The 17,276-nt window shown below is 50.7% G+C and overlaps 1 protein-coding gene across 2 annotated transcripts in view; it reads right to left on the bottom strand.

Annotated features, from left to right (window-relative positions):
- Positions 1-210: 210 nt before the first annotated feature.
- The window catches only part of scyl1 (SCY1-like, kinase-like 1), a 67,327-nt gene continuing 50,261 nt past the window's right edge, over positions 211-17,276 (bottom strand). For both annotated transcript variants that reach the window (XM_060855369.1, XM_060855368.1), the window contains exons 16-17: positions 3,515-3,599; positions 211-731 (exon numbers count right to left, since the gene is read on the bottom strand). In XM_060855369.1, the coding sequence (XP_060711352.1) occupies positions 607-731; positions 3,515-3,599 (210 nt within the window). In that variant the 3' untranslated portion in view covers positions 211-606. The remainder of the gene's footprint in view (positions 732-3,514; positions 3,600-17,276) is intronic.

Below are 17,276 nucleotides of genomic sequence, written 5' to 3' on the forward strand. Positions count from 1 at the left end.
TGTTGCCAGCAACTTGTTTTGGTTTCTGAATAAACATGGTTAAGGTATCAAGAATTGCAGTTTGCAATTGTAGCAACATTAATATTCCTTAATAGCTTGGATTTTTGAGAGATTATAACCTGCAATTTTACTGTCCCTTGATTGACACTTGAATTTTCCACTTAAAATTCCAACCACTAATTGCATAAATAAAATCACACTGACCACTGATAACTTTGAAAAGATTTATTTTACTGCACAGCTTTGTAATTGCACTATAGTCTCATAACGCTGAATATCCAAACAGCAGGGCATCTCTCATAATTTAAAGGTCCCAGGTTACAGTCGAGCATCTAATCCTGAAACCAGTAACTGTTGTGTGACAGGCTTGAGAACCCAGCTGTTGGACCAGTTTTTGTTGGGTGCACCTTCATTCTCTTCTCTCCTCCCCCTCAGTCCTTGTATATACTGCATAGCTTAGAATTCCATTGTGAGAAGAGGGACAAAAAATGCTTGTGTTTGATTGAGAACATACCAAGACTCCCTGCAATGGCCTCTCTTGGAATGAAATGGAACACATCTAAATTGCACGGTTATAGCGTGATCAGCTTCAGCAGCTGCACCACTTCAGTCAACCTTTCGGACACCAAGCTTCAGTGGTCCTTTGGCAGCTTTTCTCTCTGCGCGCTTTGCTTCTATTTCTCGCTTCCGCTCCTCCCGCTTCTTTCTGGCAAGATCGGATTTGCTCAACCCTGGAGTGAAGTGGGCAGAGATTAAAGAGAGAGCTGGTCACAACTCAAACTGTGGCTCAGAAAACATTACCGACAAACAGCCCAAATCTGTCCCCGACATCTGATTTCATGTGGGTTACACCAACCATTTAAATAGCTGTTATACTTGATCCCATTCCCCATCCTTTGCGATCTCTCCCAAGCCAAGGGTTCAGTTGCTCTGATGAAGAGTCATCTAGACTTGCAGTGTTAGCTTGCTCTTTCTCCAAGGATACTATCTGACATGCTGACATTCTGGAGTAGAGTGGTGCTGGAAAAGCACACCAGTTCAGGCAGCATCTGAGGAGCAGGAAAATCGATGTTTCGGGCAAAAACCCTTCATCCTTGGCTGCTGCCTGAACTGCTGTGCTTTTCCAGCACCACTCTACTCCGGAATCCAGTTTCCAGCATCTGCAGTCATTGTTTTTACCTACGCTGTTATTCCAGCATTGTGTTTTCAGTTCAGTTTGCCGACAGATTGGGCCTGATTCTCTCAGATCAGAGATATTGGAGCCAACCCATAATTCTAGATTCTCTCAAGATTCCTCATCCACCCTCCACAGGATCTTGGATGATTCTAATCAAGTCACCTCCTCTAAATCTTAGCCAATACAAGACTAGCCTGTTCAACCTTGACTCATAATACCTGAAAATGGCGAGTTGTCTTTCGTCAACCTCATTTCCAGCCTTCCTTAAGTAGGGAGACCCAATGACCCCAGATGCTGTACCATTCAACATATAAATATACGATCATTCCATTCAGCATCCTGTTCCTACTTCCTCTCCACACCAGTCGACCTTTTAGTCCAAAGAACAATATCCAACTTCTCGCAAACTTCAAGTTGGCTTTAACCACTTTCCGTGGCAGAGAATTCCACAGGCTCACCATTCTGGGTGAATACATTTCTCATCTCAATCCTCAGCCTGTGACCCCTGATTCTGGACTGCCTGGTCATGAGGAACATCCTGTGTGTTCCGTTAGAAACATCAATTCTTTGAGATTGCTTTTCATTGTCCTATACTCTCTAAAATATAATGCAAACCATCCAGTCCATTTTCATATGTCAATAAACAATAACATTCTTAGCTTTATTATTTGCTGTATTGGCATAATCTGACATTCATGCACGAGAATACCCAGCTGGCTGTGCAATCGCCCACCATTTGAGTAACTTGTCTATTTCCACTGCCAAAACGGATCATTTCATGTTTTCCCCTGCTTTGCCCATCTATAACCCTTTTTAGTCTCCTGAGGCCCTCTTAACAACTTGGGTCAGGCATCATATATTCAGCACATTTAGTAACTGCACCTCCAGTCCCTTTGTGCAAATAATTGTAAAAGGCACTGATCTCTGTGGTACAACCAGAAAATAACTCCTTTATGATACTTACTGGCATTCTGTTAGCTACCTAACCTATAGATACCAATGTTATACCCTACATCAGGAACGTTCCCCTGCAATAACCTTGATCTGGGAACTTATACTACTTGAATTTCTGTAAAGCATTCCATATCACCAACTCCCCTTAAACTCCAATAAATTTATTTAATATGGTTTCCCTGTTAACACTGACTGCTGGATTACCGTGAACACTTCTCAGCATGTACCCTGTTAGAAGGTCTTGAATAGCAGTCAACATCTTTCCTACAGCAGATGTTGTGCACTATCCTGTAGTTTTCCTGCTTCCTGTCTGCCCTTTTTGAAGAAAGGACTCAGACTCCCTGTTTTCCAATCTCGAGGAAACTTTCCCAGACAGGGAATTTGGCAAATTTAGAACAAATTCATCAACCATCTCAGCAGCCACTATGAAGCCCCTAGGATGAAGTCGATCGGGGACTAGGAATTGCTTTGTTGCACTTTCCTGAAGATTGTGATTTCTGGAATGCAATGCATCATCATATCTGGTTTTCCCTCAGTAATTATTAGCGCCTCTTGGCTCTGATCAATCGTGGGAATCATAGTAAGGGGGAGTTACTTATATCCGGCCCTGCCTTCCAACGTGGTGTAATTAGATGATTTCACTTGAAATTGATGACCGATGGTGGCTTCTTAACTTGGAGTTTTTCTCTTGTTGCAATGTTGACCAGTTTGGAAATATTTGCCACTGTATTTCTACTGCCTCATTCCTGAGCCGAAGTTCACTTTCACTGGCTGGAACATTCATCCATACATTAAGGCTGCTGTTATCTTCACGAGGAGCTAGGGAATTAATTCCAGGTTTGGTGTAGACAGCTCTTTGCGTCAGCCTCACAAACTATCCTGTCCACATTAAAAGCTCCCATAGTTTCTGCTTTCATATCCCATCCTACGCTGTGGTTACAGTTTGAACTAAAACAGAGTGGGACTGGGTGCTGAGGGCTGGTAAGTGAAATGTGATGCGGATCAGTTCAACTCAGTAGGTTTGACTCCTGTGGCACCGCTCTCAAAACAGACGTTTATTTTGGAAGGGGCCAGTGCTGGAGTAACCAGCCTCAGGTCTTGCCGTGAATGCCTGATTTCACATCTGTTCACTTAAGCCTTCACCTGGAGAGAACCTACATTTCACTCAGTGTGGGCTCAAATCATCTTTAACTAAAGGTTCTCAGAGCTCAAATCTGCTCTATTCCTGCGAATGCTCAAAGCCAAGAGGGAATCTACTTGCACTCACGCAAACTTCACAAATGAGATATTCCATTGACAGAAAAACCATGAAGGTTACACCTGTGCCTTCATTTAGCCACCTGCTGTGAAATCCTCCTCCTGTCCCATACTCAGTGAACTGACCTGGTTCTGCTTCGACCGACTCCCAGTTTGCCTCGGTGTCCCAGCCGGCAGCAGCAGCATCCACGCTGCATGTGTCCTCATCGTTCTGTGGAAATGAGAACACGTGTCACAGCGGAGCAAACACATTTCTACGTCCCAGCTACGTCTTGCCCAATGGAATGCGTTGCAAAGTGTGGTCAGCTGTTGCAACGTGCCCAACCCATGCTCCCAGAACTTCTCACTGGCTGAGGGATAAATAAGGTTCTTTGTCTCACTGGTGTATCAGCCAGCAGCTGACCACGAGTTCCACTGGGTCAGAACATAAGGACCTTTGTTGGTGATCAAATCCGCCCAGTTATGACGAAGCAGCAGGCTAAACCTGAACACCACGTATTTCCCACCCTACCCACGTTCCGGAGAGACCATTCCCTCCGTGACTCCCTCATCAGGTCCATGCCCTCCCACCAGCCCACCCCCCCACTCCCAGTTCCTTCCCCTGCCACCGTAGGAAGTGCAAAACCTGCGCCCACACCACACGAGTCACCTCCGTCCAAGGCCCCACAGAAGCCTTCCACATCCGACTGAAATTGACCAGTGCCGCCACCAATGTCATCTCCTACATCTGTTGCACCTGCTTTGGTTTCCGCCACATTGTGGAGACAGGGCGCCAACTAGGGAATCGTTTCAGAGAACGTCACTGGGACATCGGCACCCACCAACGCCACCACACCGTGGCTGAACACTTCCAACGCCCCCTCCCACTCAGTCAAGGACATGCAGGTCCTGGGCCTCCTCCACCGCCAAACCGTTACTACCCGACACCTAAAGGTAGAAGGTCTCATTCTGCCTGGGGACCCTGGAACCACACGGGATCAATGTGGATTTCAAGAACTTCCTCATTTCCCCTGCCCCAACATTAGCCCAAGCCCAAGCGTCCAACTCAGCACCACCCTCCTGACTTGTCCATCACCTTTCCCATCTATCAGCTTCACTCTGCCCTATCATCTTCTCCCTCACCTTCATTGAATTATCACATTCGCAGCTACCTACCCCAGCCACCAGCCCCAACTCCCTCCCATTTATCTGATAATGCCTATAACGTTCAGTCTACTGCTCCTTGGATGCTGCCTGACCTACTGTGCTTTTCCAACCCTGCACTACCAAACAGTTTAGGCAGTGAAGGGAGGGCACGTGCTTTCAACGGTGCCCTACAGGCTCAGGGCTGTTTCATCAGACAGTGTATACAGTATTGACCTGTCCCTGTCCCGGGGGGTGTTTGATCAGTGTATACAGCATTGACCTGTCCCTGTCCCAGGTGGGTGTTTGATCAGTGTATACAGTATTGACCCGTCCCTGTCCCGGGGGGTGTTTATCAGACAGTGTATACAGTATTGACCTGTCCCTGTCCCGGGGGGTGTTTGATCAGTGTATACAGTATTGACCTGTCCCTGTCCCGGGGGGTGTTTGATCAGACAGTGTATACAGTATTGACCTGTCCCTGTCCCGGGGGGTGTTTGATCAGACAGTGTATACAGCATTGACCTGTCCCTGTCCCGGGGGGTGTTTGATCAGACAGTGTATACAGTATTGACCTGTCCCTGTCCCGGGGGGTGTTTGATCAGTGTATACAGTATTGACCTGTCCCTGTCCTGGGGGGTGTTTGATCAGACTGTGTATACAGTATTGACCTGTCCCTGTCCCGGGGGGTGTTTGATCAGACAGTGTATACAGTATTGACCTGTCCCTGTCCCGGGGGGTGTTTGATCAGTGTATACAGTATTGACCTGTCCCTGTCCCGGGGGGTGTTAGATCAGACAGTGTATACAGTATTGACCTGTCCCTGTCCCGGGGGGTGTTTGATCAGACAGTGTACACAGTATTGACCTGTCCCTGTCCCGGGGGGTGTTTGATCAGACAGTGTATACAGCATTGACCTGTCCCTGTCCGGGGGGTGTTTGATCAGACAGTGTATACAGTATTGACCTGTCCCTGTCCCGGGGGGTGTTTGATCAGTGTATACAGTATTGACCTGTCCCTGTCCCGGGGGGTGTTTGATCAGACAGTGTATACAGTATTGACCTGTCCCTGTCCCGGGGGGTGTTTGATCAGACAGTGTATACAGTATTGACCTGTCCCTGTCCCGGGGGGGTGTTTGATCAGACAGTGTATACAGTATTGACCTGTCCCTGTCCCGGGGGGTGTTTGATCAGTGTATACAGTATTGACCTGTCCCTGTCCCAGGGGGGTGTTTGATCAGTGTATACAGTATTGACCTGTCCCTGTCCCGGGGGGTGTTTGATCAGACAGTGTATACAGTATTGACCTGTCCCTGTCCCGGGGGGTGTTTGATCAGACAGTGTATACAGTATTGACCTGTCCCTGTCCCGGGGGGGGGGGGGGGAGGTGGTTGATCAGACAGTGTATACAGTATTGACCTGTCCCTGTCCCGGGGGGTGTTTGATCAGACAGTGTATACAGTATTGACCTGTCCCTGTCCCGGGGGGTGTTTGATCAGACAGTGTATACAGTATTGACCTGTCCCTGTCCCGGGGGGTGTTTGATCAGACAGTGTATACAGTATTGACCTGTCCCTGTCCCGGGGGGTGTTTGATCAGTGTATACAGTATTGACCTGTCCCTGTCCCGGGGGGCGTTTGATCAGTGTATACAGTATTGACCTGTCCCTGTCCCGGGGGGTGTTTGATCAGACAGTGTATACAGTATTGACCTGTCCCTGTCCCGGGGGGTGTTTGATCAGACAGTGTATACAGTATTGACCTGTCCCTGTCCCGGGGGGGTGTTTGATCAGTGTATACAGTATTGACCTGTCCCTGTCCCTGTCCCGGGGGGTGTTTGATCAGACAGTGTATACAGTATTGACCTGTCCCTGTCCCGGGGGGTGTTTGATCAGTGTATACAGTATTGACCTGTCCCTGTCCCGGGGGGTGTTTGATCAGACAGTGTATACAGTTTTGACCTGTCCCTGTCCTGGGGGGTGTTTGATCAGTGTATACAGCATTGACCTGTCCCTGTCCCGGGGGGGGGGGGGGGGGGGGGTTTATCAGACAGTGTATACAGTATTGACCTGTCCCTGTCCCGGGGGGTGTTTGATCAGTGTATACAGTTTTGACCTGTCCCTGTCCCGGGGGGTGTTTGATCAGACAGTGTATACAGTATTGACCTGTCCCTGTCCCGGGGGGTGGTTGATCAGACAGTGTATACAGTTTTGACCTGTCCCTGTCCCGGGGGGTGTTTGATGAGACAGTGTATACAGTATTGACCTGTCCCTGTCCCGGGGGGTGTTTGATCAGACAGTGTATACAGTATTGACCTGTCCCTGTCCCGGGGGGTGTTTGATCAGACAGTGTATACAGTATTGACCTGTCCCTGTCCCGGGGGGTGTTTGATCAGTGTATACAGTATTGACCTGTCCCTGTCCCGGGGGGTGTTTGATCAGTGTATACAGTATTGACCTGTCCCTGTCCCGGGGGGTGTTTGATCAGACAGTGTATACAGTATTGACCTGTCCCTGTCCCGGGGGGTGTTTGATCAGTGTATACAGTATTGACCTGTCCCTGTCCCGGGGGGTGTTTGATCAGACAGTGTATACAGTATTGACCTGTCCCTGTCCCGGGGGGTGTTTGATCAGACAGTGTATACAGTATTGACCTGTCCCTGTCCCGGGGGGGGGGGGGGAGAGGTGGTTGATCAGACAGTGTATACAGTATTGACCTGTCCCTGTCCCGGGGGGTGTTTGATCAGACAGTGTATACAGTATTGACCTGTCCCTGTCCCGGGGGGTGTTTGATCAGACAGTGTATACAGTATTGACCTGTCCCTGTCCCGGGGGGTGTTTGATCAGACAGTGTATACAGTATTGACCTGTCCCTGTCCCGGGGGGTGTTTGATCAGTGTATACAGTATTGACCTGTCCCTGTCCCGGGGGTGTTTGATCAGTGTATACAGTATTGACCTGTCCCTGTCCCGGGGGTGTTTGATCAGACAGTGTATACAGTATTGACCTGTCCCTGTCCCGGGGGGTGTTTGATCAGACAGTGTATACAGTATTGACCAGTCCCTGTCCCGGGGGGTGTTTGATCAGTGTATACAGTATTGACCTGTCCCTGTCCCGGGGGGGTGTTTGATCAGTGTATACAGTATTGACCTGTCCCTGTCCCTGTCCCGGGGGGTGTTTGATCAGACAGTGTATACAGTATTGACCTGTCCCTGTCCCGGGGGGTGTTTGATCAGTGTATACAGTATTGACCTGTCCCTGTCCCGGGGGGTGTTTGATCAGACAGTGTATACAGTATTGACCTGTCCCTGTCCCGGGGGGTGTTTGATCAGACAGTGTATACAGTATTGACCTGTCCCTGTCCTGGGGGGTGTTTGATCAGTGTATACAGCATTGACCTGTCCCTGTCCCGGGGGAGGGGGGGGGGTGGTTGATCAGACAGTGTATACAGTTTTGACCTGTCCCTGTCCCGGGGGGTGTTTGATCAGACAGTGTATACAGTATTGACCTGTCCCTGTCCCGGGGGGTGGTTGATCAGACAGTGTATACAGTTTTGACCTGTCCCTGTCCCGGGGGGTGTTTGATGAGACAGTGTATACAGTATTGACCTGTCCCTGTCCCGGGGGGTGTTTGATCAGACAGTGTATACAGTATTGACCTGTCCCTGTCCCGGGGGGTGTTTGATCAGACAGTGTATACAGTATTGACCTGTCCCTGTCCCGGGGGGTGTTTGATCAGTGTATACAGTATTGACCTGTCCCTGTCCCGGGGGGTGTTTGATCAGACAGTGTATACAGTATTGACCTGTCCCTGTCCCGGGGGGTGTTTGATCAGTGTATACAGTATTGACCTGTCCCTGTCCCGGGGGGTGTTTGATCAGACAGTGTATACAGTATTGACCTGTCCCTGTCCCGGGGGGGGGGGGGGTGGTTGATCAGACAGTGTATACAGTATTGACCCGTCCCTATCCCGGGGGGTGTTTGATCAGACAGTGTATACAGTATTGACCTGTCCCTGTCCCGGGGGGTGTTTGATCAGTGTATACAGTATTGACCTGTCCCTGTCCCGGGGGGTGTTTGATCAGTGTATACAGTATTGACCTGTTCCTGTTCCGGGGGGTGTTTGATCAGACAGTGTATACAGTATTGACCTGTCCCTGTCCCAGGGGGGTGTTTGATCAGTGTATACAGTATTGACCTGTCCCTGTCCCGGGGGGTGTTTGATCAGTGTATACAGTATTGACCTGTCCCTGTCCCGGGGGGTGTTTGATCAGACTGTGTATACAGTATTGACCTGTCCCTGTCCCGGGGGGTGTTTGATCAGACAGTGTATACAGTATTGACCTATCCCTGTCCCGGGGGGTGTTTGATCAGACAGTGTATACAGTATTGACCTGTCCCTGTCCCAGGGGGGTGTTTGATCAGTGTATACAGTATTGACCTGTCCCTGTCCCGGGGGGTGTTTGATCAGTGTATACAGTATTGACCTGTCCCTGTCCCGGGGGGTGTTTGATCAGACAGTGTATACAGTATTGACCTGTCCCTGTCCCGGGGGGTGTTTGATCAGACAGTGTATACAGTATTGACCTGTCCCTGTCCCGGGGGGTGTTTGATCAGACAGTGTATACAGTATTGACCTGTCCCTGTCCCGGGGGGTGTTTGATCAGTGTATACAGTATTGACCTGTCCCTGTCCCGGGGGGTGTTTGATCAGTGTATACAGTATTGACCTGTCCCTGTCCCGGGGGGTGTTTGATCAGACAGTGTATACAGTATTGACCTGTCCCTGTCCCGGGGGGTGTTTGATCAGACAGTGTATACAGTATTGACCTGTACCTGTCCCAGGGGGTGTTTGATCAGTGTATACAGTATTGACCTGTCCCTGTCCCAGGGGGGTGTTTGATCAGTGTATACAGTATTGACCTGTCCCTGTCCCGGGGGGTGTTTGATCAGTGTATACAGTATTGACCTGTCCCTGTCCCGGGGGGTTTTTGATCAGTGTATACAGTATTGACCTGTCCCTGTCCCGGGGGGTGTTTGATCAGTGTATACAGTATTGACCTGTCCCTGTCCCGGGGGGTGTTTGATCAGTGTATACAGTATTGACCTGTCCCTGTCCCGGGGGGTGTTTGATCAGACAGTGTATGCAGTATTGACCTGTCCCTGTCCCGGGGGGTGTTTGATCAGTGTATACAGTATTGACCTGTCCCTGTCCCGGGGGGTGTTTGATCAGTGTATACAGTATTGACCTGTCCCTGTCCCGGGGGGTGTTTGATCAGACAGTGTATACAGCATTGACCTGTCCCTGTCCCGGGGGGGGGGGTGGTTGATCAGACAGTGTATACAGTATTGACCTGTCCCTGTCCCGGGGGGTGTTCGATCAGACAGTGTATACAGTATTGACCTGTCCCTGTCCCGGGGGGTGTTCGATCAGACAGTGTATACAGTATTGACCTGTCCCTGTCCCGGGGGGTGTTTGATCAGACAGTGTATACAGTATTGACCCGTCCCTATCCCGGGGGGTGTTTGATCAGACAGTGTATACAGTATTGACCTGTCCCTGTCCCGGGGGTTGTTTGATCAGTGTATACAGTATTGACCTGTCCCTGTCCCGGGGGGTGTTTGATCAGACCGTGTATACAGTATTGACCTGTCCCTGTCCCGGGGGGGTGTTTGATCAGACAGTGTATACAGTATTGACCTGTCCCTGTCCCGGGGTGTGTTTGATCAGTGTATACAGTATTGACCTGTTCCTGTCCCGGGGGGTGTTTGATCAGACAGTGTATACAGTATTGACCTGTCCCTGTCCCAGGGGGGTGTTTGATCAGACAGTGTATACAGTATTGACCTGTCCCTGTCCCGGGGGGTGTTTGATCAGACAGTGTATACAGTATTGACCTGTTCCTGTCCCGGGGGGTGTTTGATCAGACAGTGTATACAGTATTGACCTGTCCCTGTCCCGGGGGGTGTTTGATCAGACTGTGTATACAGTATTGACCTGTCCCTGTCCCGGGGGGTGTTTGATCAGACTGTGTATACAGTATTGACCTATCCCTGTCCCGGGGGGTGTTTGATCAGACAGTGTATACAGTATTGACCTGTCCCTGTCCCAGGGGGGTGTTTGATCAGTGTATACAGTATTGACCTGTCCCTGTCCCGGGGGGTGTTTGATCAGTGTATACAGTATTGACCTGTCCCTGTCCCGGGGGGGTGTTTGATCAGACAGTGTATACAGTATTGACCTGTCCCTGTCCCGGGGGGTGTTTGATCAGACAGTGTATACAGTATTGACCTGTCCCTGTCCCGGGGGGTGTTTGATCAGTGTATACAGTATTGACCTGTCCCTGTCCCGGGGGGTGTTTGATCAGACAGTGTATACAGTATTGACCTGTCCCTGTCCCGGGGGGTGTTTGATCAGACAGTGTATACAGTATTGACCTGTCCCTGTCCCAGGGGGTGTTTGATCAGTGTATACAGTATTGACCTGTCCCTGTCCCAGGGGGGTGTTTGATCAGTGTATACAGTATTGACCTGTCCCTGTCCCGGGGGGTGTTTGATCAGTGTATACAGTATTGACCTGTCCCTGTCCCGGGGGGTGTTTGATCAGACAGTGTATACAGTATTGACCTGTCCCTGTCCCGGGGGGTGTTTGATCAGTGTATACAGTATTGACCTGTCCCTGTCCCGGGGGGTGTTTGATCAGACAGTGTATACAGTATTGACCTGTCCCTGTCCCAGGGGGGTGTTTGATCAGTGTATACAGTATTGACCTGTCCCTGTCCCGGGGGGTGTTTGATCAGACAGTGTATACAGTATTGACCTGTCCCTGTCCCGGGGGGTGTTTGATCAGACAGTGTATACAGTATTGACCTGTCCCTGTCCCGGGGGGTGTTTGATCAGTGTATACAGTATTGACCTGTCCCTGTCCCGGGGGGCGTTTGATCAGTGTATACAGTATTGACCTGTCCCTGTCCCGGGGGGTGTTTGATCAGACAGTGTATACAGTATTGACCTGTCCCTGTCCCGGGGGGTGTTTGATCAGACAGTGTATACAGTATTGACCTGTCCCTGTCCCGGGGGGGTGTTTGATCAGTGTATACAGTATTGACCTGTCCCTGTCCCTGTCCCGGGGGGTGTTTGATCAGACAGTGTATACAGTATTGACCTGTCCCTGTCCCGGGGGGTGTTTGATCAGTGTATACAGTATTGACCTGTCCCTGTCCCGGGGGGTGTTTGATCAGACAGTGTATACAGTATTGACCTGTCCCTGTCCCGGGGGGTGTTTGATCAGACAGTGTATACAGTATTGACCAGTCCCTGTCCCGGGGGGTGTTTGATCAGTGTATACAGTATTGACCTGTCCCTGTCCCGGGGGGGTGTTTGATCAGTGTATACAGTATTGACCTGTCCCTGTCCCTGTCCCGGGGGGTGTTTGATCAGACAGTGTATACAGTATTGACCTGTCCCTGTCCCGGGGGGTGTTTGATCAGTGTATACAGTATTGACCTGTCCCTGTCCCGGGGGGTGTTTGATCAGACAGTGTATACAGTATTGACCTGTCCCTGTCCCGGGGGGTGTTTGATCAGACAGTGTATACAGTATTGACCTGTCCCTGTCCCGGGGGGTGTTTGATCAGTGTATACAGCATTGACCTGTCCCTGTCCCGGGGGGTGTTTGATCAGTGTATACAGTATTGACCTGTCCCTGTCCCGGGGGGTGTTTGATCAGTGTATACAGTATTGACCTGTCCCTGTCCCGGGGGGTGTTTGATCAGTGTATACAGTATTGACCTGTCCCTGTCCCGGGGGGTGTTTGATCAGACAGTGTATGCAGTATTGACCTGTCCCTGTCCCGGGGGGTGTTTGATCAGACAGTGTATACAGTATTGACCTGTCCCTGTCCCGGGGGGTGTTTGATCAGACAGTGTATACAGTATTGACCTGTACCTGTCCCAGGGGGTGTTTGATCAGTGTATACAGTATTGACCTGTCCCTGTCCCAGGGGGGTGTTTGATCAGTGTATACAGTATTGACCTGTCCCTGTCCCGGGGGGTGTTTGATCAGTGTATACAGTATTGACCTGTCCCTGTCCCGGGGGGTTTTTGATCAGTGTATACAGTATTGACCTGTCCCTGTCCCGGGGGGTGTTTGATCAGTGTATACAGTATTGACCTGTCCCTGTCCCGGGGGGTGTTTGATCAGTGTATACAGTATTGACCTGTCCCTGTCCCGGGGGGTGTTTGATCAGACAGTGTATGCAGTATTGACCTGTCCCTGTCCCGGGGGGTGTTTGATCAGTGTATACAGTATTGACCTGTCCCTGTCCCGGGGGGTGTTTGATCAGTGTATACAGTATTGACCTGTCCCTGTCCCGGGGGTGTTTGATCAGACAGTGTATACAGCATTGACCTGTCCCTGTCCCGGGGGGGGGGGTGGTTGATCAGACAGTGTATACAGTATTGACCTGTCCCTGTCCCGGGGGGTGTTCGATCAGACAGTGTATACAGTATTGACCTGTCCCTGTCCCGGGGGGTGTTCGATCAGACAGTGTATACAGTATTGACCTGTCCCTGTCCCGGGGGGTGTTTGATCAGACAGTGTATACAGTATTGACCCGTACCTATCCCGGGGGGTGTTTGATCAGACAGTGTATACAGTATTGACCTGTCCCTGTCCCGGGGGTTGTTTGATCAGTGTATACAGTATTGACCTGTCCCTGTCCCGGGGGGTGTTTGATCAGACCGTGTATACAGTATTGACCTGTCCCTGTCCCGGGGGGGTGTTTGATCAGACAGTGTATACAGTATTGACCTGTCCCTGTCCCAGGGGGGTGTTTGATCAGTGTATACAGTATTGACCTGTCCCTGTCCCGGGGGGTGTTTGATCAGACTGTGTATACAGTATTGACCTATCCCTGTCCCGGGGGGTGTTTGATCAGACAGTGTATACAGTATTGACCTGTCCCTGTCCCAGGGGGGTGTTTGATCAGTGTATACAGTATTGACCTGTCCCTGTCCCGGGGGGTGTTTGATCAGTGTATACAGTATTGACCTGTCCCTGTCCCGGGGGGTGTTTGATCAGACAGTGTATACAGTATTGACCTGTCCCTGTCCCGGGGGGTGTTTGATCAGACAGTGTATACAGTATTGACCTGTCCCTGTCCCGGGGGGTGTTTGATCAGTGTATACAGTATTGACCTGTCCCTGTCCCGGGGGGTGTTTGATCAGTGTATACAGTATTGACCTGTCCCTGTCCCGGGGGGTGTTTGATCAGACAGTGTATACAGTATTGACCTGTCCCTGTCCCGGGGGGTGTTTGATCAGACAGTGTATACAGTATTGACCTGTCCCTGTCCCAGGGGGTGTTTGATCAGTGTATACAGTATTGACCTGTCCCTGTCCCAGGGGGGTGTTTGATCAGTGTATACAGTATTGACCTGTCCCTGTCCCGGGGGGTGTTTGATCAGTGTATACAGTATTGACCTGTCCCTGTCCCGGGGGGTGTTTGATCAGACAGTGTATACAGTATTGACCTGTCCCTGTCCCGGGGGGTGTTTGATCAGTGTATACAGTATTGACCTGTCCCTGTCCCGGGGGGTGTTTGATCAGACAGTGTATACAGTATTGACCTGTCCCTGTCCCAGGGGGGTGTTTGATCAGTGTATACAGTATTGACCTGTCCCTGTCCCGGGGGGTGTTTGATCAGTGTATACAGTATTGACCTGTCCCTGTCCCGGGGGGTGTTTGATCAGACAGTGTATACAGTATTGACCTGTCCCTGTCCCGGGGGGTGTTTGATCAGTGTATACAGTATTGACCTGTCCCTGTCCCGGGGGGCGTTTGATCAGTGTATACAGTATTGACCTGTCCCTGTCCCGGGGGGTGTTTGATCAGACAGTGTATACAGTATTGACCTGTCCCTGTCCCGGGGGGTGTTTGATCAGACAGTGTATACAGTATTGACCTGTCCCTGTCCCGGGGGGGTGTTTGATCAGTGTATACAGTATTGACCTGTCCCTGTCCCTGTCCCGGGGGGTGTTTGATCAGACAGTGTATACAGTATTGACCTGTCCCTGTCCCGGGGGGTGTTTGATCAGTGTATACAGTATTGACCTGTCCCTGTCCCGGGGGGTGTTTGATCAGACAGTGTATACAGTATTGACCTGTCCCTGTCCCGGGGGGTGTTTGATCAGACAGTGTATACAGTATTGACCAGTCCCTGTCCCGGGGGGTGTTTGATCAGTGTATACAGTATTGACCTGTCCCTGTCCCGGGGGGGTGTTTGATCAGTGTATACAGTATTGACCTGTCCCTGTCCCTGTCCCGGGGGGTGTTTGATCAGACAGTGTATACAGTATTGACCTGTCCCTGTCCCGGGGGGTGTTTGATCAGTGTATACAGTATTGACCTGTCCCTGTCCCGGGGGGTGTTTGATCAGACAGTGTATACAGTATTGACCTGTCCCTGTCCCGGGGGGTGTTTGATCAGACAGTGTATACAGTATTGACCTGTCCCTGTCCCGGGGGGTGTTTGATCAGTGTATACAGCATTGACCTGTCCCTGTCCCGGGGGGTGTTTGATCAGTGTATACAGTATTGACCTGTCCCTGTCCCGGGGGGTGTTTGATCAGTGTATACAGTATTGACCTGTCCCTGTCCCGGGGGGTGTTTGATCAGTGTATACAGTATTGACCTGTCCCTGTCCCGGGGGGTGTTTGATCAGACAGTGTATGCAGTATTGACCTGTCCCTGTCCCGGGGGGTGTTTGATCAGTGTATACAGTATTGACCTGTCCCTGTCCCGGGGGGTGTTTGATCAGTGTATACAGTATTGACCTGTCCCTGTCCCGGGGGGTGTTTGATCAGACAGTGTATACAGCATTGACCTGTCCCTGTCCCGGGGGGGGGGGTGGTTGATCAGACAGTGTATACAGTATTGACCTGTCCCTGTCCCGGGGGGTGTTCGATCAGACAGTGTATACAGTATTGACCTGTCACTGTCCCGGGGGGTGTTCGATCAGACAGTGTATACAGTATTGACCTGTCCCTGTCCCGGGGGGTGTTTGATCAGACAGTGTATACAGTATTGACCCGTCCCTATCCCGGGGGGTGTTTGATCAGACAGTGTATACAGTATTGACCTGTCCCTGTCCCGGGGGGTGTTTGATCAGTGTATACAGTATTGACCTGTCCCTGTCCCGGGGGGTGTTTGATCAGACCGTGTATACAGTATTGACCTGTCCCTGTCCCGGGGGGGTGTTTGATCAGACAGTGTATACAGTATTGACCTGTCCCTGTCCCGGGGTGTGTTTGATCAGTGTATACAGTATTGACCTGTTCCTGTCCCGGGGGGTGTTTGATCAGACAGTGTATACAGTATTGACCTGTCCCTGTCCCAGGGGGGTGTTTGATCAGTGTATACAGTATTGACCTGTCCCTGTCCCGGGGGGTGTTTGATCAGACTGTGTATACAGTATTGACCTATCCCTGTCCCGGGGGGTGTTTGATCAGACAGTGTATACAGTATTGACCTGTCCCTGTCCCAGGGGGGTGTTTGATCAGTGTATACAGTATTGACCTGTCCCTGTCCCGGGGGGTGTTTGATCAGTGTATACAGTATTGACCTGTCCCTGTCCCGGGGGGTGTTTGATCAGACAGTGTATACAGTATTGACCTGTCCCTGTCCCGGGGGGTGTTTGATCAGACAGTGTATACAGTATTGACCTGTCCCTGTCCCGGGGGGTGTTTGATCAGTGTATACAGTATTGACCTGTCCCTGTCCCGGGGGGTGTTTGATCAGTGTATAAAGTATTGACCTGTCCCTGTCCCGGGGGGTGTTTGATCAGACAGTGTATACAGTATTGACCTGTCCCTGTCCCGGGGGGTGTTTGATCAGACAGTGTATACAGTATTGACCTGTCCCTGTCCCAGGGGGTGTTTGATCAGTGTATACAGTATTGACCTGTCCCTGTCCCAGGGGGGTGTTTGATCAGTGTATACAGTATTGACCTGTCCCTGTCCCGGGGGGTGTTTGATCAGTGTATACAGTATTGACCTGTCCCTGTCCCGGGGGGTGTTTGATCAGACAGTGTATACAGCATTGACCTGTCCCTGTCCCGGGGGGTGTTTGATCAGTGTATACAGTATTGACCTGTCCCTGTCCCGGGGGGTGTTTGATCAGACAGTGTATACAGTATTGACCTGTCCCAGTCCCAGGGGGGTGTTTGATCAGTGTATACAGTATTGACCTGTCCCTGTCCCGGGGGGTGTTTGATCAGTGTATACAGTATTGACCTGTCCCTGTCCCGGGGGGTGTTTGATCAGACAGTGTATACAGTATTGACCTGTCCCTGTCCCGGGGGGTGTTTGATCAGACAGTGTATACAGTATTGACCTGTCCCTGTCCCGGGGGGGTGTTTGATCAGTGTATACAGTATTGACCTGTCCCTGTCCCTGTCCCGGGGGGTGTTTGATCAGACAGTGTATACAGTATTGACCTGTCCCTCTCCCGGGGGGTGTTTGATCAGTGTATACAGTATTGACCTGTCCCTGTCCCGGGGGGTGTTTGATCAGACAGTGTATACAGTATTGACCTGTCCCTGTCCCGGGGGGTGTTTGATCAGACAGTGTATACAGTATTGACCAGTCCCTGTCCCGGGGGGTGTTTGATCAGTGTATACAGTATTGACCTGTCCCTGTCCCGGGGGGGTGTTTGATCAGTGTATACAGTATTGACCTGTCCCTGTCCCTGTCCCGGGGGGTGTTTGATCAGACA

Source organism: Hemiscyllium ocellatum, chromosome 46 (genome assembly GCF_020745735.1).
Source record: "Hemiscyllium ocellatum isolate sHemOce1 chromosome 46, sHemOce1.pat.X.cur, whole genome shotgun sequence".
Classification (NCBI taxonomy): Eukaryota; Metazoa; Chordata; class Chondrichthyes; order Orectolobiformes; family Hemiscylliidae; genus Hemiscyllium; species Hemiscyllium ocellatum.